The following is a 27429-nucleotide window of genomic DNA, read 5'->3' as shown; positions in this document are numbered from 1 at the left end:
GTGCTTGGGTAGTCAGGCCTGCCCTAAGGAGACTAAGTGAGCAAGAATACATTTTTTTCCAGAATTACTAGGAAAAAAATTTACAGATTTTCTGGAACCCTCTCAATCCCTACCCAGGCACAACCTTCATAAAGGTTGTGGATTGTTTTGAAGAGGTAATGTTGGCCCGAAGAGAAGGTGGAGTCAGTAGCAGCCTATAATTTGAGGACCTATCAGCAAACTGGAGTTCAACTATTACATTTAAGATCTCTATAAATACTACAATTTTATAATTCTTTGGATGTACCTTGTCCCAAAACATTTCTCCAGTCACCTGTCACTCTAGGAAAAATTTCACCATCTGTTTCTTTGAGTCTTAAGAAACTCAGTCTTTGAAAGTTCTAATTGAACTGTAGATACACAGTAGCCTGTGGTAGGACACTACCATGCTTAGCCTTGTATGGCTAAGCATGGTAGTGCTTGTATGGAAGGCTAAGCGTCCCAAACCTGGAAGAGAGGCTTTTCCAGAAAAGAAGTGAATCTGTGCAATAGCAGACAAACTATACCTTCTTCAGTTTTGTAGAGTGCTAATCTCGAGGACAGACTCTTGTGGAATAGTCTGAAATAATCTGAAAGAAGTGAAGCTGTTGTCTTACAAGTGGAGACTAAGATTCAACAGGCCATTATTGCTAATGCTTATTAACGTCTGTGAAATTATGGCAATTATCTTTCAGGACTTACCTGAAATGAAGAGAAAACTCATTGCTTATCACTTGAAAAAAGAAAAACAACGTCTTAAACTGAAAATGAACAAAATGAATTATATTGGTAAGGAAGTTATTTCTCTGAATAAATTATTTTGAGAAATGGATTAACCCTCTAAAAGAACTAAATACTATGTCAGTGGATTTTTATAAATAATTATCTATTTTTATATTATGAGGAAACCTAATTTGTTGCCGTTTGTGTTTGCTCTGAGATAGTACTTTTCTAGTCATTCTATATTGAAAGAAACCAGGATTTGGAAATAAGAATTTTAGTTAATCTTTGTGCACTTCATAAGCTGCTCAGAAATACCATAATTAGCTATATCAAATACTTTATTATTTTGGTATTATAGAATGAAAAGGATTGATAACTTTTCAATCAAATAATTTTTTTGAAAGAGCCAGGTTGGAAAAGTACAGTATAAATAAAAGTAATATACAGACATTTTAACTTCTGGACATAGAGGAGGAAATTTTTTTATTAGGTAAAGCAATGGATTAAAAAATGTAACAAAAATTCTCTATGTAACCCAGTAACTCCATTTTATACTAATATACAGAAAATAATCACATTATGGAATGCATTTATATCACTTATAATTACTGTAATTCATTACATTTGTAGTTTAGTACAGTCAGAATTTAAGCCATATTTCTTTTGTAAATCTAATTCCACCAGTAAATCAAAAATTATCTGTTGAGTTTCTATTATATTGATCTGACACCTTTAACAATTGATAGTATTCATCTTTACTGTTTCCTATTTATTTGTTAGAAGTCTGCAGTTCTATATGCTTCTTCATGTTTCTAGATGACTAGCTATAGTTTTTGTTTTTGTTTTAGACTCTAACACTTTAAGCTTATTTGTTATATTTCTCTTAAAGCAGGTGAATTCATATGAATTTGAAGTCTTTAGTGGATTTCTCATCTCCCTTTTCACCCCTGTACCCATTATCACATTCTAATTAACTCTTTCTGATTTTTTGTTAGTCTAATTATTAGAATGAATAGTCATGTTACTCCTACTTTATAGCTAGAGATGTTAATTGACTTAAATTCTTCATCTGCTATTATATATACTCTAAGTTAGATCTCTTTGTGTAACTCCTTATTATAACATTTGAAAACGTAGGCATAAAAACAAAATAAACATTTCTGAAAATATATAACATCTTGATATTGCAGAAGAAACAATAATAATAATATTGATGATGATATTGAGTTGGGTATGCTGTTAACCAAAACTACAAATATACTCACAATATGGAAATAATATGGCTATAAGATTCATATGGTTGAGAAATGTGTATCTATCTATCTTCAGGTTAAAATATTATCAAACATTTCATTTTCCCATGAAAGGTTTTTTAAACATGTTAACCATTGTTTCATTCAATACTTAGTTGAATTTTATCTTGAAATTTTAAAGCTGAGAAGCATGGTATTTTATATCAATACCAAGAAAAATGTTTAACAGAAGCTTATTCTGCCTTTTTAGTTTACATTGCTAAGTTGAGAAGAAAATAATGTGTCTTAAGATACATTCTTCTTGGTTGTCTGTGATTTGTGAAAATATACCACTGTTGAAATAATACCACTTCTGTTTTTCCTTCAAGTAACAGACTTAAAAGGGAGCCTCATTAATATTAATAATCAAGTTTGTGACTGGTATATACAGTGAAAAAAGAAGAAAGGCAAATGTTACATTACAGTAAGCAATAACTAGATTATCTTTTCTTGGTAAAATATTGGTCTTACACGATTTTTTCTCTGTACCCACATCTTTTTTTTTTTTTTTGCGGTACGCGGGCCGTTCACTGTTGTGGCCTCTCCCGTTGAAGAGCAACAGGCTCTGGACGTGCAGGCTCAGCGGCCATGGCTCACGGGCGCAGCCTCTCCGCGGCATGTGTGATCTTCCCGGACCGGAGCACGAACCCGTGTCCCCTGCAATGGCAGGCGGACTCTCAACCACTGTGCCACCAGGGAAGCCCATCTTTTTTTTTTTAAGATTATTTTTGATGTGGGCCATTTTTTTGGAAGTCTTTATTGAATTTTGTAACAATATTGCTTCCGTTTTTATATCTTGGGTTTTTGGCCGCGAGGCATGTGGGATACTAGCTCCCCAACCAGGGATCGAACCTGCACCCCCCTGCATTGGAGAGTAATGTCCAACCATTGGACTGCCAGGGAAGTCCCCACATCTTTTTATTTATGCTGTAAGCTACAGATTTTGGGGTGAAATTTTTGAAACTACATTTCATGATATGTAAACTGTAATTCCATTTAAGTTTAGAGTTATATGCGTTTACACAGATATGTGATTACCTCACTTTATAATGTATTTATAGTAGCCTAGCAAGCCCTTTTCTTTTAGGAGGGATTCTTTATAATTAGTATATAGATAATTAGTATATAGAGTTTTATTTTAGTGTAGCTTTAACCACTGATGTTGTATGAATATTCTAGTTATTTTTCTTTAGTTGATTTTTCACAAATAACAGGAGAGTCACCATGAATCGATTTTGTCACAACAAAGTGATTCCAAAGTAATCTTTACTGAGTTTTCTTGGATCCTTGCAACTGGAACTTTTGGGGTTGATGAGGTTTGTCAGAAGACAGAAAAGATGCTGTCACTTCAGATCTGATATTCCTGGGTCTGGACTTAAAGATTATCTGTTGAAGATTGATTCTTCCCCATGTCCTCTCCAAATTCAGATCTCACTTCTCCAGAGGTTTAGAAGGCCCTACTTGACCACTGCCACACAGAAAAAGACAAAACTCAAGAAAAATAATAATACAAGTTGACTGCTCTACAAGATACAACATAATTCTTAGGTCAGAATTTCATGACTTTTGGCACCAGGCCAGCACACTGTTACTAGAATAAAGAATGGGAACAAAAGCACAGATCCTAGAACTTAGATTTATTTAATTTATTCCCCAGTGTAACTCACTGTACCCTTTAAATATAAGGTGTTCTTTTTACCAATATAATTTTTCAGCTATTGGGGCACCTTTTTTTTTTTTTTTCTTACGTGAGCTAGAACGGGTAGGGCTCATAAAGATGTAACAGAAAGATAGGAGGGCAGCCAGGTGGAGGAAAGTAGGGAGGAAGGAAGCAGTTAAAAATTGTTTTCTTAAAAAAAAAAAAAGTGTTTTCTTTCAACTAAAATAATTTTACAATGAACTTGTTAATAGCAAATCTCTGAATGAAACAGATCTAACAAGTTCGTATTCTTTTTACTGAGTGCCTTCAGCCATCAAGCTAACATTGTTTTTCTTCAATGTTAAGTGTTTTACACTCTGCAAATGAAAATAAAGTACACACACACACACACACACACACACGAGGAAGAACTTTCCTTCAAATTCCTAAGCTGCCCCAGTGATTCTGGGTAGAATTATATTTTTCACAGCAATGATTTGCCCTAATTTTGTAAAAAGGAAATTGTCTCTTAAATATTTTTTTCCACATCAGGGAACACATAAGCATTTGAAAGAAACGATGACTTTCATAATCTGGATGTTTATATTTCTGTCATCTAAAAATGAGCTCTGCTGATTCTGATTGGTAGAAGCAACTGGTTGAAGTAGAATAAAAACAACATAGTAACTTTAAAAATAAAGCTTAACTGGGATTTCATAAGCTGTCTACCTAACTATTCCTTTCTCAAATAGGTAAGTACAGAGTTATGCAAATTTTCTCAGATAAAATTATTAATATTCCTGACTCATGAAATCATGTCTTTTACATTTGCGTCATCTTTGGCCCTAGAGTTTCCTGTGATCTTTACTTATTACAGTGGTGATTAGTACATTGATACATTTAATTCAGAGCCAAATACTGAATTGTAATCTTCACACCATCTTTTTTATCAGCAAATGAGTAAGATGATGAGTAAAATTATAAATGGCTCCCTGCCCACTAGTGATCTGTGGTGGATTCTGATAGAAAGGATGAACAATTCTGCCACTAATAATGGACCTCAATGATTTGGTTCTCCTAAAAATAGTAAGAGAGCAACTTATATGGATTTAACTTCTTAATGCTAAAGTCAACTAAGCACATGCATGTAAGTATGTAAGTGGTATTAAATTGGTTCAAAATTAGCATGAATTTATAAGCCGCTATTGTCATTTAGTTAATATTTATATTTACCAATATTTAGAGACACAAACATTCTAAACCCTTGCACTTTTGCCTCTTACCCACATATAAATTTATAAGTGGCTAAATTTCACCTGGTCTTATTATGAGACTCTGCCCATATGTTACCAAGGAATAGGTCCTTGAGTTTGATAGAAGGCAATGAAAGTGGGCCACCTAAGTGATTATATAAATATTATCTATGGAATCTTCACCATTTATTCTTCTATTCTCACTTCAAAAAAAATAACATTTGGCAGTTGGTAGAGAGATCATTAAAGTAGTAGACTTAACATAGTAATAGTAAAACCTATTGTATAGGTTTTAGAAATCAGGCAATAGATGCATGAAATTAAAATCAGATTAGATTGGGAGGGGCGTTGTTTCACTTAAACCATTAGGCTATTCATTGCTTAAAGGTTTGCTGCTAGGTTAGGGTGGATATTCAACTGTTGTTTCCTGAAATGTCATTTCTTTTACAAGTAACATTGTTAAGTTTACACTAGAAATACATAGGTATTTTTGGTAAATTGAATTATAAATGGCTAGAACCGACTTTTATTTTTAGACAAACTTAGATTGCTCTATAAACTTTAATCAATTACAATATGGTAATTAAGTATTTTGTTTTGTTTTTTAGCCAAACAAATGAAAAATTTCTTATCCACATCATCTGTTAAGGCAAAAAGAGGAAAGCTGATTACTCTGGGGTCCTGATTTTTTGTGGGAAGATTTTCAAATGATTTGAGTTAGTCTACTTATCAGTCTCATAACTGATAAAAGGAAATGGTGACTGGTGGGAGAGATTAAAACATCAAGAGCGGGAATAGGGAAAACAGAGGGGCAAAAAGTCAGAGGTAGAAATATAGAAGTTGAACTCAAATTAGTTTTTAGTTGAGCGCCTATCCTGGGCCCAGAAAAATGGCTGATATACCACTTAATGTTTTAAGTTTAAATAAAGGAAAATTAAAACATAAGAGTAGTTAGTAATTATTTCTAAAGATCATTCTGAATGATCCGCTCAAATACAGATGTTTTGTTTCAGACTGGTGTATTTTCACATTATTCGACACGTTCATTAGGTACCCACTATTACCAGCGACCTTACTAAGCGCAGTAGATGACACATGATGAACAAGGAGCACAGTCTCCTAGAAGCTTTGTCACATGTGTTACTGAGCTGAAGAGGCCTTTCTCTGTACTTTTTGTTAGGCAGAATGTGTAGCTTAGTGGTTAAGTAGGAATGTAGAAATCAAATAGGCCTAGTTTCAAATTCCAGCTCTAGTATTTAGTTTCTGTGTGATCTTAGGAAAAATACTCAGTGTCTCTGAACCTCAGTCTCCCATCTGGAAAATTAGAATACTTACCTTATAAGGCTGTGAGGATTAATTAAAATTAATCTATAAAGCGTTTAGCAGAGTACAAAGAGTGCTAATGAAATGGATGATGGGATTACTGAGAGCCCTGGGATGGGTGGTTCATAGGTTTCCAAATCCGGGCCACAGCTTCAGGTTCTTAACACCAAATCTAACTCTACTTGCTTCAGTTCCCTGGCATTCATCCTGTCACCCCATTTACTGCACCTCAGGTATCAGGAGATGGGAGACATTCCACAAGGATATGTTCCCACAGTGCCTTTTGATACCCTGGGATCTTAGGCATTATCAATGTTAGGATGCCTTTACAGCACAGGCTTGTATCGCTGAGAAGCATATGTTACAAAAGAGGTGGTGGTGGTGAGGAACTGATCAAAGTAGATTAATGGCAAAAAAAAGAAATGTGTAACTCATAAAACCCATTTAGAATTAATATACCAAATTGCTTTATTCTCAACTATGCGTGCACATACACACTCAGGTTTTCTCTTCTGGTTGGTACTAATTTAGTGTTTTGTTAACAACAATGACAAGTTTAATGTTTAACTTAACTGTTAGACTGGTTCTTTGGGGAATTTTCCAGAGATCTATTAAATACAGAAGTTCCTTAACTAGTGATATAGAGGAATAGGTATTGTTTAATCAATGAGAAAGTTGCCAACCACCACGAGCCTCTCTTCCCACTCGTTTTAGAATATAAACTTTGGTATATTATCTCACATATTTATGCATATCCTTGGCATGTTCATAAAATTTGTTTTATTAGGCATTCTGTAGCTCTAATTGAATTAGTCAAATTGTTTGAACCTATCAAATAACTTCCATTCTACTCACCTCACCTAGAAAACTTCAAATGTTTATTTTTTTATTCAATTTTTATACCTTGTTCATATTTTTGTTCTCAACTACAGTACTTAAGTACGATTTTTACTTAGTCTATTATTTTTCCTTTTAATTGGTGCTGACTACTCTAGAAAGCTCTGTCCTTATTTTATTTTTTTGCGGTACGCGGGCCTCTCACAGCTGTGGCCTCTCCCGTTGCGGAGCACAGGCTCCGGACGCTCGGGCTCAGCAGCCATGGCTCACGGGCCTAGCCGCTCCACGGCGTGTGGGATCTTCCCGGACCGGGGCACGAACCGTGTCCCCTGCATCGGCAGGCGGACTCTCAACCACTGTGCCACCAGGGAAGCCCTGTCCTTATTTTAATTCTTTAATTTTTATATCTAGCCCCTGGAATCCTTGTTCTTTTTTCTAATTTTTGTTCATACTCAAACTTCATGCCTTAAAAATTAGCCATGTACCATTTTACTCACGTGAGTCATTTCTCTGAATATTTTTACTTTAAAAATATGGGAGAGATTAAGACAAATTTCTGAGTTGTAATCCACTACTGCTTTAGTTATGCTTTATTAACCTCTCAGATTCTTAGTCCTGTTTACTAAAAAGTTATAAACATCTGAGCTGCACTGTAATTGGTGCCGAGCTTGTTAAGCACTGACTCCATTCCTCCAGGATTTCTGTTGGAGTAGAAAAGGCCCGTTAAGCAAGACTCTATGGAGAAACAAGATTCCACATACATCTATCTAGATTTCCCCTTCATTTTCAGATTTGGAGCCTAATCACATAAATTATAAAGGCAGGAGGAGAAGGCAACTTCCACAACCTTGATTCATTGCCTTCACAGCACTGGAGGGCAAGAAGCAATAGTAAGTAGGTACAGCTCTGTAGCTCCACCGCGGGAGAGAGAGGAAAGAAGTGAGAGGAAACAGGGCTGGAGAGAGGTGTTGGATAGTTTTAATTCTCCCTAGTTTTAAAAGGCAAGTAGTCTTTAAATGAACTCTTTGCCTTAATAAGGAAAATTGTACATTATACTCAAAGAAGCTTGTGCTGCTGTAGCTAGTTGCAAAACAAAACAAAAGGTGTGTGTGTCCTGTAACATGAAACTGGGAGAAAACACATCGTGAGGTATGGCTTTCTGAAACTATAAACACCTCAGTTATGTAAAATTAGAGATTATGTTTAATGTTTATATATTTGCTTGCTAATTCTTGGCTGTTAGTATGTGTCTAAAACTAAACCCCCTTTCCTACTGGATTAAACAATCCTTTTTACAGAGTGGTAGTATTTAGAAAGACCCCTGTTCTTTAATGGTGGGAAAGCCATTGCAATAGAGGTTTTGAAGAGGGTCATGGAAAAAAGTGGTCCCAAAGAAAATGATGTCCGCTAAGATGCTATATAGTTTGGAAATTTGTTTTGAGTCGATATTCTCTCTTTACTCCCTGATGGTCTCTGGGTTAGTTACAGAACTCTTATTAGGTTCCTATCAGTAATATATATACCATATTTCATTGAAAGTTGTATTTCAGATCTAATTACTTGATAAACTATTGTACCCAAGGCTAAGATGAAACAATTTTCTTGCTTTTTCTACAATATGGCTTTTAAAAAATTCCTGATTTCTCATTTATCTTTTTGTGTATTTCCCCCATCTCTACTTGTTCTAATACTGCATGGCTCCTGTACTATTTCAATTCTTACTTAACACCTCAACGTTTCCCCACAAATCTCTGAGCTCACACTCTTTCAACTAAACCTATGCTAGTCAATATGTCTCTCAATTCTCTTGGCAACTTGTTCTTTTATGCAAATTGTATACAAAAATATGACTTGCATATCTTAAAAATGTGATGTAAACAAAAAGAACAATACCGTTAAATTACTGTTCATAATCACAAAATTATACTTTTAAATACAGGAGTTATTTAAAATCCCTTTCATTATGAGAAGGGCATTATAATGCAAATATAGGAGTTATTTAAAATCCCTTTCATTATGAGAAGGGCATTATAATGCAAGTAATTCACATTAAAAGGCATTCTATTCAACAGATATGTTGATTGTGGGCCAGTTTTGCCAGTGTTTTAATTCACATGTAATTCGTGTAGACCCTGTGTCAGCAACAACTAACAGTAATACTACTTTATCTTAAAAATGATAAACTATTTCCACTTATATGTTCTGTGATTATTTTACGGTTCTCAAATTTTAGTCCTTTACAGAAAAAAAAATAAAGCATGTTGATAAACTGCAATTTGCCATAACACATTCTCTCTCCAAATCTTAGTATAAAACACAAGACATGACTTTTGCACACTCTACTTTGATAGAACAACCAGATTTGTAATTGATTTCTTTATTTTATTAGATTTGTCAATATACATGGCAGCTTTCTCAAATCTCAAAGTTCCAAAAGTATGTCATTTTAAAGGTGAAAAATCATTTTCCTTTAGATGTCATATTCCTAGAAAGCTATTAAAGTCTATTTATAAACAAAAATAATTCATAAACTAACACACTTGAGAAATCAGAATATTTTAAATTATTTTAAATGAATACAAGATATGCCTTTTTAATTAACTATCATAGTTAAATTTAATATCACAAAACAAAATGACTTGTCCCCACTAATTTCTCAAGTGGGGTAAAGTCATTGGGTTTTACACTTAATATAAGTTTTAAATGTGATTATTAAATGATAATATTTTATCAATTATAGGAAATATTCATTTATAGGAATTTCCTTAGGTTCATCAATCTTTTTAGGCCAAGTTTGAGCCCATGTCAACCTTCAAGGTTAGATTCAGTGCACCTAACCTGCCTATTAAGTTGTCAATTTAAGAATACGAATTTCATTGACAAGACAGGGAATAAACAGTGGCTAAATCACTGTTCAACTTCCAAAAAAAAAAAAAAAAAAGCTACAGTGAATGGGATAGTTTCAAATAACTAATTATTTAAAACAAACAATTTTAAAAAAAAATTTAAACAGGAATGGCCAATGATGTTGGGTTTAAAATTTCACAGGGAAACTTTAGAAAAAAAAAACAACATAAAAATAGTGAAGTCATCACCTTATTGATAAAAAACTAAACTTTCATAGTCACTGAAGGGGTAACAACCACTTGTAGTCTACATTTAAAAGTAATTTTAATCATAGCTAAAACAAACTAAAAACAAAGAATTCTATTAAAAATAACAAAAATGATAAACATTTAATAACACCTAAAATGTAGATACTTAAGATCCTAAACAAAAAATATTAAAGGTAAAGGGCCTTAAAATTTTTTTCAACAATTCATCTTATAAATTCATTTTCTAAATAGCTCATATCCTTTGCTTTGGTGTTTTGTCTCCTATCAGCTAAACATTATACAGTAGAAAATCACTTATGTTCTTTTCAAATGCTTGGCATTATAATGTGATCTCATATCTTTCCTCAAATTAAACTTTGCTCCACATATTCCACATGTATACAGGTGAACATCCATGTGCTGTTCCAACTGTTCATTGTTTGGGAATATCTGAAAGCAGACCTGGCATATAGTCTCACCAGCAGATAAATGAGAAATCATATGCCGTACATGGTCATGTTTTCTGAAGTTGCCTTGATCACAAATGGAACAGACATACCTGGCCATGCCTTTGTGCATATCATTGTGGAGTCGCAACTGACGTTCCCTTAAAAACTGCTTTCCACATGTCTGACAAACAAACTGTTTTTCCTTGGTGTGAACAGTATAGTGTTCTCTTAAGTGACACCGCTGATAAAATCCTTTCCCACACAGATTACAAAAATGCTTCCGTCTGTGATCCCTTTCATTCTCTTCCATGATGGCACTCTTGAACATGTCTTGGTCTAGGCAACTAGACATATGTTCAACCACTAGATTTTCAGTTTCAAAACGCTGGCCACAATTAGGACATCGAAAAGGACAGGCAGAATGTTTAAATAACTGCTTTTTTGGGATATTGTTTATCTGGAAATGATTGTCCCTAAAATCATCCAACATTTCAACAAACATATCCCTGATTTCAGACTGTTCGTCAGGATTCTCTTCCATGTCCATCTTCTCCTCAGTACTTCCTAATCCGTTCATTGTCAGGTCTTGGGGCTCTCCACATCTCTGGGCATGTTCCTGAAGCTGTCTACCCTTCACAAGTATTTGTCCACATTTGCCACATGCACAGATATTTTCGATGTGTTTGGCTAAGTAATGAGATGACAGGTCCTCCTCAGTTATTGTGAGCCCACACAACTCACAGGATGCGTTTTCAGTATCCTCTTGTACTGGACTGCTGTTGTTAGGGGGCCTCATATTTTCTAAACCACCTCTTTCATCAGTGTTTATTGACATCCGAGGTTTCAGAGCTTTCCTCCCACTTTTTTTAATACTGACATCTTCTTCAACATAGTATCTATAAAATGTCTCTTCAGGTTCATCTTCTAATTCATCATTGTCAGTGGACTCATTACAGTCTTTATCAGTAACTTTAATAATGTTAAAGTCTTTCAGTTCATCTGTAGGGATATCTTCTGGTTCCATCTTGATAATGATTCTTTTCCTCTCAGCAGCTCTGCTTTTTTCTTCACTGGCTAGTTCAGACTCCACTGCGCTACTTTTTCTGCTTCCAGTGGTTGAAGTTGAGTCATCAGCAGCCTGGCTTGTGTCTCCTCTGTATTTGTCCGTCTGTGCAGAAAATGTCTTAGAAGAATCCTTTTCAACAAATTCAGCTTTGATATTACTGTCTTTTCCATCTCTAATATCCACTATTCTGTGGTAGGATCTTGTATTTTGGTATGAATGTCTGTTAGTACAGGTTAGCACATGCTCATCTAGTAACTTCTCACAGCTAAAGCCAAATCCACAACTATCACAGGTAAAACTCCGTCCAAAGCGTCGTGAGACACGTTCTTTTGGAGTAGATAATTTGGACACAGAACTCTTCTTACATACATCAAATAATGGTTCAGGAAAATTACCTAATTGCAAAGACTCTTCATCAGGCTCTCTATTATGTGGTGTATTTACTGTTGAACTTGGCTCTGCACACCATCTATTGGCTTCACTGCCATTTCTAGCCACAGTGTCTTCATACATTCTTACCCCAAATATCATTTTGCTGTTCTGGTTGCTAGAAGCAGAAGATGAACATTTTGAACTAGAACAATCTGCATCCTGTATGTCTTCTAAACAGTCAGGAACATTGTACAGCTGTAGGTAGTTCATTGCCACTTTAAACTGCTCAAAACTGGAAGGAGCTGTCATAATTTTTCCTAAATACATAAACTGCAAAATAAGATCAAAACACTCAGCACTAATTTTCATGTTGCTGAGATTCAGCTGTGCAGTACTATGCTGATGATTCATGAAAAACATTCTAAAATAGGAGCTACAGGCAGCTAGAACTGCTTTGTGTGCTTGAAAGTAAATGTCATCAATTGCAATACAACAGTCACAGAGGAAACCCCATTCCCTTTGGTTGTTTAGCTGCTGAAGGACGTAGCTGCTGTGGCTGGGCTTTGCCATCTTCTATTAATTAGAGACCTATGTAAAACAAAAATATTAAAGTCAGACAGGATATCAGAAAAGCACTTAAAAAAAAGAATAATTTTGATCATGACCTGTGACTTGTGTGAATTTACTATTACAATCAAGGTATGGCTAGCTTTCCAGTCTAATGTAGTAAAGAGCAATAACATATACCTGAATCATTTTTAAAACTTGAAGGTGAAGATACCCAGCCATTTATTCAAGCATCTCGTTTTTATTTTAAGAAATACAAGCAAAGGTATCAAAAGCAAAAACCATACAGTTTTGGTTTCATTACGCCTTTAGGGAAAAAACGTATACTAAATTTGAAAGGAAAAAAGACACTAGTTTAAAAGTACTTGAAAAAAAAAAGTACTTGAAGGATACAAACAATGAAAGTTAAATAAAATAGCAATTTAAACTGAAAGTTAGTAATTCAGTCTCAGAGTATTAAAAACTTCTTAGATGATTGATATAAAGGAATGATTGCTCATCCTTAAGTGTGATATGGGTATTCTGGTTGTGTTAAAAGCATCCTTATCTTTTAGATACATAGACTGCTGTATTTATTGATGAAATATCTAAGATATGCTTGCAAATAATCCAGTGGGGTGGGTGTGGGGGCTATAGATGATACAAAACAGGCCATGTGTTGAGAACTATTGATGCTAGGAGGCAGATATAGTTCTATTTTTGCGTGGTTGAAAATTTCCTTAGAAAAATTCTATTTACAAAAGCTTATTAGATTACATGGAAATGGCACCAAGCAAATAGGTTTGATCAATGCTCCTCTCTTTTCTTGATTATTGGAGAGGCAATAATTCTATAGAGTCAGAGCATCTGTCTTATATTGCTTGGCTTGCACTTTACAGTGCATCTATTTGGGAAGGAGATATCTATCCTTAGATTGTAAATTTTTCTTCACTTTTCAATCATTAAAAAAATACAAAAGTAACACACGTTCATTGAAAAAAACTGAAACATAAAAGTACATAAGATAAAAACACACCTTAGGTTGCACACCTCTTTCCAGAGGTAACCTCTCCAATCGTATATCTTCAAATCTGTTTATGCTATACCTACAGAGTCAACAGCTATTGAGTACCTACTACGTGCCAGGCACATAGTTTTGCTTTTGTTGTTGTTTTTGTTTTTTACCTAAATGGTATTGTACTGTATACACCTTTCTGCAACCAGTTTTCTTCACTTATCAACATATAAATATTTTTAATGTATGGAGCTGACAAGGAATAAAGAGAGGAGAGGAGAATATTAAAAGCACTGTAAGTCCTATTACATTACAAAGCGAAAATAAGATCAAATTTTAGCCTTAATTTTTAATCTGTACACATAATACTTCAGAATCTATCATCTACTCAAAAACAAGTTCTTACACAATTTGACTGAGCATAAGAAGAACATTTAACAAGCTGTTCAGAGAAATAAAACGTTCACTCTTCAGTCCACAAACCCTTCATTCCCTACAGTAGAAATTAAAAGATTATCTAACTTCACTAACTTCCACTTGTTTTTTATAAACTGTTTGTCCCAGATCACATGTGGATGACATACCCCTTTCCCCGACTACCTAAGGCCACTCTGCCTCCTTCTTCCTGCCTGAAGACAGGGTAACACAGTAGGCATGGGCACCTGGTGAAATGAAGGTGGCTTATAATGAGACCTGCTGCCTTCCTAAACTTGCAACCTCTAGGCCTTTTCTGTAAGCCAAATCAAGTATTTCAAGAAGGTACAATATTTCAGCCTTGTGTAACTCAGATATCTGTACTAGAATTGAAGAGTCATGCTCAGTATGTACCCATATACAAAATGCAATGTATGCGCAGATCTTTATCAATGTGTTATTTATAACTTGAAATGCCTCACAATAAGGTAGTTGTAAGTAAACCAAGGTAAATCTGCTTCTTAAAATTCACCATCATGTGGCCTTTATGAAAATTATATTTATGAATGAAGGCTGTAGAAGAAAATAAGAAAAGTTTTCAGGATGGAAAGTCAAGTAAATAAACACAGGCTATGAAATTATGTAACGATTACAATTACATAAAACAAATCCAAACAACAAAATCTTATTCAAAGGGTTAAAACACACACACACACACACACACACACACACACACACACAGAAAAATACTGACCCCAAGCCCATTTTTTGTAGGATGAGATTTCTAGGTCTATAGACATTTTACAGGATTCAGAGAGACCTTTAATGAAAAAAGAGGTAGAGGGATAGATATTATCTCAATTTTTTTCCCCTAGTAATAAGAGCCGTTCAAAAATGAAACGAACTCATCTAGAGGATAATGAGTGCCCCGTGTAGAAGCAGGGATGAAATATTGTTGAGGACAGTATGGTACAGTGAAAAGAGCACAGGCTTTGGATCAGACAGGCCTGAGTTCCAACCTAGCTTTGCCACCTTAGGTAACTTGTTTGTCCTCATTGACTCCAAGTTTCCTGAACTGTCAAAGTGGGGATAATAATACCTCAAAAAAGTGGCATGGACATATATACACCACCAAATGTAAAAGAGCTAGTGGGAAGCAGCCGCATAGCACAGGGAGATCAGCTCGGTGCTTTGTGACCTCCTGAAGGGGTGGGATAGGGAGGGTGAGAGGGAGACACAAGAGGGAGGAGATATGGGGATATGTGTACATGTATAGCTGATTCACTTTGTTATACAGCAGAAACTAACACACCATTGTAAAGCAATTATACTCCAATAAAGATGTTAAATAATAATACCTCAAAAAACATATCAGACATTAAGGTTCATAGGAGCAATGTGTAAACTGTATAGTGCTTGGCACGTGATAATTAATGGAAGTAACAGTGGCAATTGTGACAGTGGTGATGCTTCCTTAAGCGTAGGAGGTAAGTTTGACGAGATAATCTTACAGTTTCTTTCCATATAAGGGCCCAGCAGTATGAAAGCCAATAGTTTATCTGTTAAAACTTTCAGGTTTTAAATGCCCTGTGCTTGAAATAATGACACGAAGAGCTTAAAAGTTCCAAGGACCCTTCTAATCTAAAGGAAAAGCAGTTTTATGGTCAGCAACCAAAATTAATGCAGCTACATAGAAGACCGATATGATAGACACATCTGTAGCTATAGTCATAATTCAATTAGTGAACATACATTCTGTATTAACATAAACAAGACACTAAAGCATATAAGAGCATCAACAGCATTTTAACACACACTTATTAATTCAACAAACATCTGTTGAGTATTTTAGTGTACCAGGCACTGTATAAAGTACTGAGAATCAGCAATAGCATAGGTATTCTATAATCTCAAGGATACCTCACTGAGGGGAATTTTAACTTGTTCTAGACGAGTGACTTCATTGAACGTGTACTCAGCAGAGTGCCTACTCTGTACATGAAGGCACTGTGCTGTGGTGGAGAGAACAGGGCTCCGGGTCAGACACACCCAGGTATGAATCCCACTGCCTCCACATCCCTCTGTATTTCTATCTTCGCCTCGTATGGCTGGAAGCTGAACAAGTACCTTTTTGTCAAAAATTAATGCTAACACTACAGCTCCTAGGCTGACCTAAAACTGTAGTTTCTCCCATGTTATTATGCAAATGCCCAAGTTCTGAGTAAAGTGGATTTTAGGGAGAGTAACTTTTAATAGCAATCATTCACACATTGTACCAACAACTCTGTTCTTGTTACACCTCATTCAGAAAAGCTTTAAGGAGGCTTAATAACAGCAAAACAAAAACAAATAAACAAAAAGGTGGGAGGTGGAATCATGGGTGAAGGATCTAAATTCCTGTGAGACTTTTAGCTTGTTATGTCTTGAGAATAATTTTTGCATTAAAATGTTTATATTTCACTCACTTTTATTAATTAAACAATAATTTCATTCAAATTCCAAAAGAGGTTTGCTCTCTTCAATTTTTAAATTATCCTTAATAATGCTACCCAAAATACTTAGTGAACTTTGTTATAGTAAAGCTTGTTACCTGTTTTTAATAATTGCTTATATTTCAATTCTTGTTTTTATAATGGCATTGTGTGATTGCTTTTGTTTGTGTTACTAGCTACATCACTGGTAGAACAAGTTTGTACAGCTAGAAGTTCTTCAAGGGCTGGGGTTGAGAGCAGGAACTTCAAACGTGATCCAAAGCCAAGGGTTCTCCTAAGGCTAGGATACCCAGTGTGGATGCAGTTCTCCAGAGGAATAAGGAGGTAGGTGATGCAAAAAAGTTTACACTGAATTTAAAAAATTTTAGTTTGAAAAAGTTTAACCAGCTCATCTCAAATTCAAAAACAGCTACCAAACACATTAAGAATATTCAGTAATTTAGATATTCATAGGCTTTTAGAGCTTAGAGATCTAATCTAGTCCAACATGCTTATTTCATAGAAGGACAAAGATGTTGTGCTGTTAAACAATGTATCAAGGGTTAACTGTGGTAAAGTATTATAGGTACTAGGATTCCTGCCCACCCAGCTGGGTACTAACCACTGAACTGTGGTTACTACATGCTCCTTGGTATTATGCAGTGTACCCCCATATGTAAAGAACAGTCAGCAAGGACTGGGCATGAGTCCTTATCATAGCGTTTGTTAAGGCCCTTGCACAAGAAACTACGCCCTCTGAACTCTATCTGTAATGTGGTTATACCTGTATATGCACATCTAGTCTCACTCAGTAGACGTGTTCCCTAAATTATACTCTGTAAGCTGTTTCAGTAAATTTCTCACTGACACAGTAAGGTTTCACAAATACTTTTCCTTCTTTGCTAAGTCTCTTAAATGGAAAAAAAGTTTTGCTGGACGTTTCTTTTGCCTTAGCCTTAGTGAAATGATAATTTAAGGGTCTATAAATAAGCATATAAAGTGAATGAAGAAGCAACTTAAAGGAATTTTTGAGTGACTCCTTCCATAAGGTAAACAACCACCCTCTGCGTCCCAGACTTGCATTATCAAGGACATTCCCCTGAGAAATATTTGCATAGCCTCAGTGAGTCTACAGTTCAGCGTCCCAATCTCTGAACTACTAACAATTACCTCTGGGTCTCAAGGGACATTGAAGTACCTACATTCATTTCCTTGTACCTATTTCTATGTCTTATATGACTGAATGTATGTATATGGATTTAACCTGTGGGCTATAGACTAGCTTCTTAAGAAGCTTGAAATGTAGTGAAAGGATTCTCCCCTGTTTATAAATCAGAGTATCAGAATGTATTGAACACCTACAATGTTCCCAACATGGCATAAAGCATTGAGGTGGAGAAGGATGGTATACAGTAGAGCTAATTACATATGAGGGATTACATTTTATACCAAGAAACGATTTGAGAAAAATTAAGTACTGAATTATATTGAATAAAGTTCAGTATGCATTTAGAAAAAGCATGACTTGTACTAGAACAGTAGTGGGCTTTAGGAAGGATTTGAGTGAAGTCTTGATGAATAAGTAGAAGAAAGAAAAATAGAAAGCGGTGTGGGGAAGGCATTTCAGGTATCTGTATTGGTGTGTACGTAAAAAATTGGGGAGAGGTACACAGCAGCATAAACAAAAGCTTGGAAATGTAATGGGAGGGAAGGTAAATTTGTTTTACTGGCCTTAGTAGCAATGTGCCAGGATCTAGTCTAAGCAGGTGTGTGTGTGTGTGTGTGTGTGTGTGTGTGTGTGTGATATCTGCTTAGACTAGAGCCTGGCGCATCAATAGTGAGATATATATATATATATATACATATATATGTATATATATAGTGTATTATATATAAAACGTGTATGTATGCATTTAAATATGTGTATCATTTTATCATTTAATCCTCAAAACAAACTCTACAAAGTACGTACTGTTTTAAGACCCATTTCCAGATAAGAAAACAGAACACAATGTTATATAACCTTCCTAAGGCCACAGAGGACTGGGTGAGATTAGAACACAAGCAATATGACTCTTGAGCCTGAGATCATAGCCTTAACGACTTTGCCACCTATAAAAATAAGGTCACCTTGGCAAAATTCTTTCCTAGAATTCCATTTTCTAGGGTATACAGTGTTCCAATCTCTAAATTTAAACTTAATTCTTTAGGTTTTCTCCTTGAGGTTTCTAAGAACTGGCTGTACAGGCTCCCAAAGATAAAAGGTTTTAATTCCAGGCATTGAAATTGGACAGACATGACCAAGTTTAGAAAATCTTATTCACTTTTTAGAACAAGCATCCTGGCTGATTATTAGACTGCAAATTCAGTACTTAGTACAGGAAGTTCTGAAATTGTAACTGGGTTATGTTCCAAAACTTTATTTTTAAGTTAGTTATTTGGAACTTGAAACACATATTCCCATAGAAACAAAGCTATAAATGGTGGCTCCATTCTGTGCTCACACCCTAAAGTCTTTAAAAACCCCAATGGAGCTGTGTGTTCATTTGTCCTAACTGTGCTGTAGTAGTACTTGCATCTTTAGGACTAACAGAGGGACTGTACAGCAATGCCTACTACACTCAACTCTTCAGGATGGGGACGAGGCTAAATGGCCTTTGTGTTCCCCGTGCCTAGCACACTGCCCATGTAGTTGGCACTTAATGCATGCTTGTTAAATGAAAGTGTTAAAAAAGAGCCCAGGGAGCAGACACCGATAGATTTGAATACCAGCTCTCCTACTTATTCAGCTACGAATTTTCTTCACCTCTCTAAGCCTGCTTTCCTCATGTATTAAATAGAGATAATCATACTTCTAAACAGAACTCTTGTATAAACTAGAGATGACAAATGTTTGTCTTTTCAATCCAAGAGTAATAGGATTTTTCTTAAACATTAATGTCATCATTGTGAACAAAGTTCACAGAATTTTACCAAGTGATGATCAAGTTCAACCCGCTACATCATAGATAAGAAAACAAATGGAGGCCCTGAGTCACGTACTCAAAGTCACGTCTTGTTTTCGTGGCTGACAAGATGGGACCTTGGTCTCCTCAATCTTGGTCTAGGGCTCTTCCTTCTATTCTAACAGCTGCCCCCATATATAGCAACACCTAGCTGTCTGCTTGCTTCTCTGCATCAATTATGTCTTCCTGAAAAATAGCTGTTCAAATTTGCAAGGGTTGTTTGCACCTGCACAAAATGGCCTGAGGCTGTTATGCTCTTGGAGACTGTAGTTTGTTGGATGGTATTTTTCTGTCTCCCTACTTGTCAGGCCAACAGCTGTCACTTGTAAAAGGTGTGCTGATCTCCTGCTGCCCGCCATTTCAATCTGTTATGAGTTATGAAATTAGACAAAAACTCATTGAAACTGAATCTACATAAATAATTTAATTTTCTGTGAGGACCTAGGGCAGTGTTCTATGAATAAGATAAGGTTTTAATTCATGCACTTTGTTTAATCTATCTTAATTGTTGACAGGCAACAAATTGCCTTACTCTTTCGCTTCAGGTCAGGCCACTGGATAGCTGGGGTTGTCAACCAAATAACTGAATAACTGAGGTGTTACTGTAGTTAAGCTCTTAGGTCTGGGAAATGAATTCATCCACACAGAAAGCAAAGGGAACATAGGGGTTCCTGAAATTTTCCTCTCTTCTTCCAGGAGTGGAAGAGGAAAAGCATTTAATCCAGGCAGTCTAAATGTTGATCTGTTTATCCTAAAGAGACAACATGGCATCTTCTGACCACCAGAGGGCACTGGGGTGAAGAGCAGGCTTCTCTCAGCAAAAAGCAGCTTCACCAGGAAGTCCCTTTTTGCACGTGGCATTCGTATTCTTAGGGTTCATCTTGTGGAACTTCTATCTATTCCAGCGTACTCACGCTGTGACTTTGTCTGGGACCCACCTAAAACCGCTGCTCCCCCTTCTCCAGCATGCACCAATCACCCGGGATTCTTGGGAGTCACCTGGGACTTCTTCCTCATAATTAACTATTAAGTCTTGCCAGTTTTCTCACTATTTCTCAAATTTGCCCCTCGATTCCATCTTTACCTTCCCTGTCCTCTGAGGCCTCTATCATTACCCCTGAATTATTACAATAGACTCCTTAACTGGTCCCTCAAATCCATCCTTCACCCTCAGATGATTCATAAAGAACAAAAATCAGACCCTGTTATTCTGCTTCTGTGGGTCCTTTCACATACCCTCAGACTGAAGAGCAAACTCCTTCCCAAGGGATACAAAAGCCCTCCGTGCCCCCCCATCTAGTCTCCTATGTGGCTACTTCCTGCTTCAAACTTCTGTTCAAGCGGCATAAAACTACTGGCCACCACCCCATCCTCCAAGCCCATATACTTCATGTATTTCTTACCTCCATTTTTACTCATGCTGATTGGTTCTTCTGTCTGAACCGGCCACATATCTTTTAAGAATCAGTTTATCACCTCCTCCAGAAAGCCTTCTGCAAGACCTCCCTCTCCCACTGTTTTAGGTTTTGATATTACTCTGTGTATTATCTCCTTATTTTGCACTTATTATGCTATTTTTTAAATCATCAGAACAGCAACATAAAGTAGATGTTAAAGCACAGACTAACCAGACTGCCTGGGTTCAAATTCTGGCTCTGTCACTTATTAGGTGTGTGAACTTGAGCAGGTTGCATCCAATCTGTGCCTCAGTTCTCTCATCTGAGAATTGGGATTGTAATCCTTCCTAGGGTTTAGTTACTGTAAGACAGTGTGTCACGGAGCAAGCGCTAAATAAGAATCAGCTACCACAATTATGTATATGTTGGTCTCCCTACTAGACTATGAGCAACTTGAAGGCCAATATTTTGGCTTGTTCGATTCTCTGCAACACAGTGTGTGTACTCAGTAAATGTTGCTGCATGAAAACTGGTGAGGCAAGGGGATATGGGGATATATGTATACATATAGCTGATTCACTTTGTTGTATAGCAGAAACTAACACAACATTATAAAGCAATTATACTCCAACAAAGATATATATATATAAAAGAAAACTGGGGCTTCCCGCAGTGGTTGAGAGTCCGCCTGCTGATGCAGGGGACACGGGTTCGTGCCCCGGTCTGGGAGGATCCCACATGCTGCGGAGCGGCTGGGCCCGTGAGCCATGGCTGCTGAGCCTGCGCGTCCGGAGCCTGTGCTCCGCAACGGGAGAGGCCACAACAGTGAGAGGCCCGAGTACCGCAAAAAAAAAAAAAAAAAAGAAGAAAGAAAACTGGTGAGGCAGCTCTAAGATGATGGGAGGGACTACCCAGTTTCCTTCTTTCAGCAAGTCCACACATAATATTTTTTAACTGTACTGTTTCCAATTGTGTAGCTCCAAGTGCTACATTTTTAACTCTAACCAAAATCCTGAAAATTTCACCCTTATCTAATTAAGTCAATGAAACCAATAAAAAGAGTATCATAAAAAGTATGTTCATGCCAAGAAGTTTAACTCCATTTTTGTCTTAAATCTATTTAACATTTAAGATTTCCCCTCATCCCAAAGCAACTAACACAGCAAAAGCCTTCATGCTTTCATACGTGCTATTCCCTTTGCTTAGAGCCTTTTCAACATCCAGCTCACTCTCTTCAGGACATTCTTTCTGATTCCAGAGTAAGGTAGATGCCTCTTCTGTGCTTCCAAAACAGTCTATACCTACAACTATAGGGTGAAAAATAATGTATCATCCAAACTGGGATGCTATGTCTATCATCACACTCACAGCAGGGATTATAATGATATGGTTCCCCTGCTTTGCTGTAAGCTGCTTGAGATCACGGCACTTAGTCATTGCTGTATCCCCTGAGCCTCTAACAGTTGCCTGACATTTAGTTGATATTTGATCAGTTTTTGAATGAATAAGTGTTGAAGAAAGGAAGTTTTATTTTGCTTATCAATTTTTTGCATTATTTCAATTATGGCAACGTTTATATAGTAGTCAAAAATCTACAAAGTGATTTCCCATACATTATACAACTGATCCTTATAACAACCCCGAGGTGGGTATCTTTATTATCCTCATTTTGTGAATGAGGAAACAGGTTCAGTGGTTGGTACTCAAGCGCTCATCTTGTAAGATGGGACTCAAACTCTGACCCTTTTCATTCAGAGCCCTAAGTTTCTGTTTTTGTAAACCAGAAAACACTCTTTCTGGCAATGACTATTAACTAACATGTCCCCTTGGACATTCTAAGCCTCCCAGAGTCACCCCATTCTCATAAAGCCCCATATTGCAGGCAGAATGCCCTGCGCTCCCCATCTCTGCTTCCATCTTCTGACTCCCACGGCCCATCAGAGGAAGCCCTCCCCTAATACAAAAGATTTAAAGTGAGGATGAAGCTCTTCAGTTATATCTAAAAAGGATCGCATGCATCTCACACAGACAACAAACAGAAAATCTGGTTGGCAATTTAATTCTTTCTTTAATTTGCCGATTTTATTTTGCAAATGATTTGTTCCCAACACTCTCAAATAACAAATGCTGTGATTTAACTTCTATGTACTATTTTGGGGATTTGTTTTCAGAACATCAATTACTTCACAGCTTACTCTTCTTGAATATACCAGGCTAAGGAATAAGTGATTCTGAACTCTGACTAAGACTTCTTATACAGTTGGCAACTATACATGGCACAATATAAGTATACTTAGAAATCTATCTTAAATATGTACCGTCTCCTTCTAGGCCACATCTGAAAACCACAGTCATTAATCCCCTTCTTTCCTCTAATTTCCTTTCCTTGATGTTTGGTATGCTACCTCTGGATATAGATCAAGAGGGACCTCTCATCCCGTAACAGCACAGGGATTATCTTGGCAGTGGCCTTAATGGCAAGTATACCCACTCCTTCCCAACTATAGATTATGAAACTCTTTACAAATGTGAGGGTTTTGTTTTGTTTTGTTTTAATGAGTTTGGCAAGTATAAATCAACCCATCAAATGCTTGACACCAACATTAACATTAAAAGTGTGAGAACTAGCCCACCAAGCTACAGTAAGTACTTCATAAGGACAAACCTACAATAGCAGCCCTGTTGCATTTAAGCTCTCATGTCTGCTACTTAATCATAGAATTTTAAATCAGTCCAATGCAAAACATTCCCTTTCCTCTACCTGGCCAATTCTCACCAACCTGAGCAGTGAATAGAGAACATGAGCCCATGAATCATCACGGCCATCCCTAGCCAGGGTGAGGCACACACAGCAGCACAGTATGACCAAATGTTGCTTTCTCTCATTTTAAACAAGAAATTGACTGTTAACAGAGATTACCTCTGGGGAGTGGGAGTCAGAAATGACTTTCATTTTTGTTTTTTATCTCCTTCGGTATAGGCTGAATTTTTACAAAGAGCATGAATTTTATATAAAAGCATTTCCATTCTCAGAAAAAAGAGACACTAATCCCTTTTAATTTGGTTCCCATAAGAGTATAAGAATAATGTCAATATTTTATGGTAAGAGATACCAGCACAAGAAGAAAAAATCAGGAAAAAAAAAATCCTATAGACACCAAAATGACCTCTCAAGCAAATATATCTCAATTTTTTTCAAATATATCTCAATTCTTTTTTGGAAGACAACAGATTGTGGCCTAAAAGTAAAAATCTATGGAAAATTTTCTGCATTTTTATCCCAAATGGTTTCCTCCCCTTTGGGCCAGAAGCTTAATAGGAAAGGCTTAGCACTTTTCCTGGATGGAAGAGAGGCCTGAAAGCAGGCACTTCTTTTCTCTTGCACATTAGAATGTCTGTCCTGCAAGGAACACAGAAATACCCTTAAAAAGCTCCATGGACTATACCTTTCCTGGAGCCTGGCAAAAGAGGAGAATGAGGAAACAGTACAAAAATTTAGCGGTGTTAAAGCGAAATCAAACACAAGGTCAACAGCAAGTGGCTGAGACTGTGCTCTGCCCTGCTAAGGTCCTGGTTAAATACGGTTTCTCTTTTCTCCGACAATGATGCAACCAGGGCTCCCCACTGCCTCCAATTTAGGCCGTGTTGGGGTAGGAAGAATAGAAAGGCTTCAGGTAAGATTGCTCAACCTGAGTTATTTTTCTATACCATGAAAATTTGGTCGTAATGGAGAAATCTACTTTTAAAATGAATGTAAGATGCTGATTGAAAGCTCTACTTGCAGACTGTCATTATTTTATCAATCTTTGGGAAAGCACTGCACCTCCACTAGGCTTCAATTTTCTCTGTTTAAGATGAGGAAGCCCCATCTAGCTTCCAAATACGTTCAGTTATTATTGAGACTTTATTATATCCAGCAAGTGATTCAAAAGGAGTTTTGAGGGTCTGATGGCCAGCCATCATTCAAGCTTCATCGTTTTGTATTCCAAGTGTCCTCATCATATCCATTTGCAATGACAAAATTTCATAATTTCAAAGGAGCGGGTGGTGATTGCTTTGGAGTTATCATGAGAACTGCATCCTTCACCAAATCTGCTCCAGAGTGCCTTGAACTTCAGCTCAAGAGACTGATTCTAAGTCTCAGAAAGCCTGGGACCACTTCTTGGGATCGAGTGTCAAAGGGAAAATTGTTCCTGGCATAGTTTTCCTGCCGTGATACATACTGCATGGAAATATACTTAGGCCAATAAATAAACTGCGTGTACCTACCACGTTGAAGCTTGATTTAGGAATATTATTACATACAGACAAATTCCATACTGTCCCCAGAAAACATCAAGGACTTTCATCAACATCTCCCTGACGCTCCCAATTTGGAAAATGTCATGTCAACCTTTCAGATCACGCAGACGCGCTGCTTAGGTAGGAAGGGAGACTGGGAGGGTGGCTGAGCTCAGACCCAAACCTACATATTTTATTGGTAACAACTCCTGATCTACATCCAACACATTTACCGAACACTAATAGAACTTCTAGCAAGCGCCCACCACTGGAAGCGAAAGCACTCTCTTCCCAAGAAACAGATCTTTCCACCGAAAATCCCCAAACCCGAGACCTACCACTTTTTACTGAACAAAAAGCCTGTGTGCCGGGAGGGAGTGGGAAAAAGCGTGGCAAGAATTTGCACGGCTCTTACGCCTCCTCCCTCGGAGCGCGCCCAAGTCTGCGGCCTCGGGCTCCGGGACACTTCCCCTCCCACCCGCCAAGGAGCTGCGGCTGTAAGTTGAGAGAAGCGGGCTCTGGGCACGTCAATCAACCGGCTCCTCCCGCCTCCCGTCTACACCTCCCCTCCCCCCTCAAAAAAATAAAAGCAGAGAAAGAAAAGAAAAAGAAGGTAACCAATTTGGGAACTAGTCTCCGTGGGGGCTTCGCCTCCGACCCAGGGAGGCCACACGTCCCCGACCAGGCGCGCCGGCGGGCGGCGGGATCAAGCAGGCGGCCCAGCAGCCACCCGTGGCCGGGTCCTCGCCGCGCGCCCGCCGCGCTCCGGCTCCCCGCACTGGTCGGCGCCGCTCCGGACCCGCACTCCGCCAAGCCCGCTGCCCGCCGCCTTCCGGCCCGGGCCAAAGTTGCGCAAATAGCCCCACAACTGGCAAATACTCACCGGCCGCAGCAGGAACCGGGGCTGCGGAGATTTTAGGGAGTTTAAGGCAAATCGGCCACGGGAAAGGCGGGCGGAGGCAGAAGGGCCGAGAGCTGCAGTGGCGGCGGCGCGCGGCGTTCGGGCTGGGCTGCGCGGAGAGGCTCTGGCTCTGCCAGGGACTGTGCTGCAACAAAGGACTTCCGCTGCCGCACAGCCGCGCCTGCCGCACCGCACTGAGCCGGCCCCGCTTACGCGGCGACTCCGGGTCTGCCCACCAGTTCGCTGCGGCGTCCGCCAGCCTTCCCCTCCCTCTCGACCGCCCACCCACTCCGCCGCTGGCTGCTAGGGGCACCCGCGGTCGCCTGTTTGTTGCAACAAGTTTCTGCGTCGGGCTCCGAGGAGGCTGGCGCAACCCGCACCGCGGGGGCCGGCGCGGCGGCGGCCTGACCACCCCTCTCGCCCCTTTCCCAAGGGTAGGCTTGGGACCTCCTCCTTCTCCTGTTTGCACAGCTGGATGAGACTGGGCTCCTCCCGACTCCCCAAGGGCAGGATGCTGCTTTCCCACTCCGTCCAGATGTCAGACCCCGGCCCCAAAGGGCTCAGCAGCTAGGCCTTCCCTCACAGTACGTCCCTGGCGTTCTGGGGGCGCCGGCACCCTCGCCCTGAGCCGTGCACGGCCAGTCGATTCAGGATCGCCCATTCCCCGCGCGTCCCCCACCCTTGCCTTCCGTGGGCCTGTCCGCCTCTGGCCTTGAGTCACTTCCCCCGCCATGCTCCACCCCGCCCAGCCGGCCTCCCCTCCCAGGCTCCCGTGGCTCAGCTTCCCTGGCCCCGCGCCCTCACCCCTCTTTCCGCGAACACGCGGGAGCATCCTTCCCCGCCCCCATCTCCTAACTGAGGGGGTGCTTGTGCTTTTGCACACCCTGGGGAAAGTCCCCGGGTCACGCGGTTGTGTGTGGGGAGCCTGACGCTCAGGCTCGTCTCCACGCTTCCGCCTACAGAGTCACGACTAGCGACCGTGGCGAAGCCACCCGGAGCGCAGACCGACCCCCCTCCCGGCCACTTGAGCGGGCGGGCGGGCGCGCGAGCGCGCACCTACGCACCTACGCACCTACGCACGCACGCACGCACACCGGCCCCCTCCCCACCCCTCTGGTGCGCCAGCTACGAGGCGTGCGGTCACGTGGGCCCATCCCTGGACGGCTGGCGCGGGAAGCCGCGCGAGAGCGGGCCGCGGGGTGCGTGAGCCGGCGCCGCCGCCGCCGCCGCCGCCGCCGCCGCCGCCGCCGCGTGACGTACGCGGCGCGTGAGCCGCCCCTCCCGCACGGAGGAGTCAGGCGGCTGCCCGCCGCGGCGGCCTCTGGGTAAGTG

At 39.0% G+C, this 27429-nt stretch overlaps 2 protein-coding genes and 1 non-coding gene across 6 annotated transcripts in view; 2 read left to right on the top strand and 1 right to left on the bottom strand.

Annotated features, from left to right (window-relative positions):
* Window positions 1–685: 685 nt before the first annotated feature.
* LOC115803684 (small nucleolar RNA SNORD2) lies at window positions 686–754 on the top strand. The gene has a single exon (XR_004024455.1). It is a non-coding gene; the product is annotated as a small nucleolar RNA SNORD2 (small nucleolar RNA).
* A 455-nt stretch (window positions 755–1209) lies between these two features.
* On the bottom strand, window positions 1210–26811 carry ZBTB1 (zinc finger and BTB domain containing 1). 3 transcript variants are annotated; one of them, XM_089907817.1, is made up of 3 exons: window positions 26080–26811; window positions 13650–13880; window positions 1210–12655 (listed from the first exon to the last, which is right to left on the bottom strand). In XM_089907817.1, exon 3 carries the CDS (start codon window positions 12635–12637, stop codon window positions 10496–10498), a length of 2142 nt encoding a protein of 713 aa, XP_089763943.1. In that variant the 5' UTR covers window positions 12638–12655; window positions 13650–13880; window positions 26080–26811; the 3' UTR covers window positions 1210–10495. The 3 variants fall into 3 exon arrangements, with proteins under 3 accessions (XP_089763943.1, XP_022426096.1, XP_089763944.1); XM_022570388.3 differs by lacking the exon at window positions 13650–13880; XM_089907818.1 differs by lacking the exons at window positions 13650–13880; window positions 26080–26811 and adding an exon at window positions 14797–26069.
* A 142-nt stretch (window positions 26812–26953) lies between these two features.
* The window catches only part of ZBTB25 (zinc finger and BTB domain containing 25), a 49917-nt gene continuing 49441 nt past the window's right edge, over window positions 26954–27429 (top strand). Inside the window, exon 1 of one of the 2 annotated variants that reach the window (XM_022570389.3) lies at window positions 26954–27422. The gene's annotated coding sequence lies outside the window, so the exon portion shown is untranslated. The remainder of the gene's footprint in view (window positions 27423–27429) is intronic. The other variant, XM_089907819.1, reaches the window with a different exon arrangement.

The sequence above is a fragment of the Delphinapterus leucas genome, chromosome 2 (assembly GCF_059928025.1).
Source record: "Delphinapterus leucas isolate spDelLeu-1000000601 "Yukka" chromosome 2, BTC_Dleu_Yukka2, whole genome shotgun sequence".
In the NCBI taxonomy this organism is placed as follows: Eukaryota; Metazoa; Chordata; class Mammalia; order Artiodactyla; family Monodontidae; genus Delphinapterus; species Delphinapterus leucas.
The sequence above is the reverse complement of the archived record's forward strand: the minus strand, read 5'-3'. Positions and strand labels throughout refer to the sequence as shown.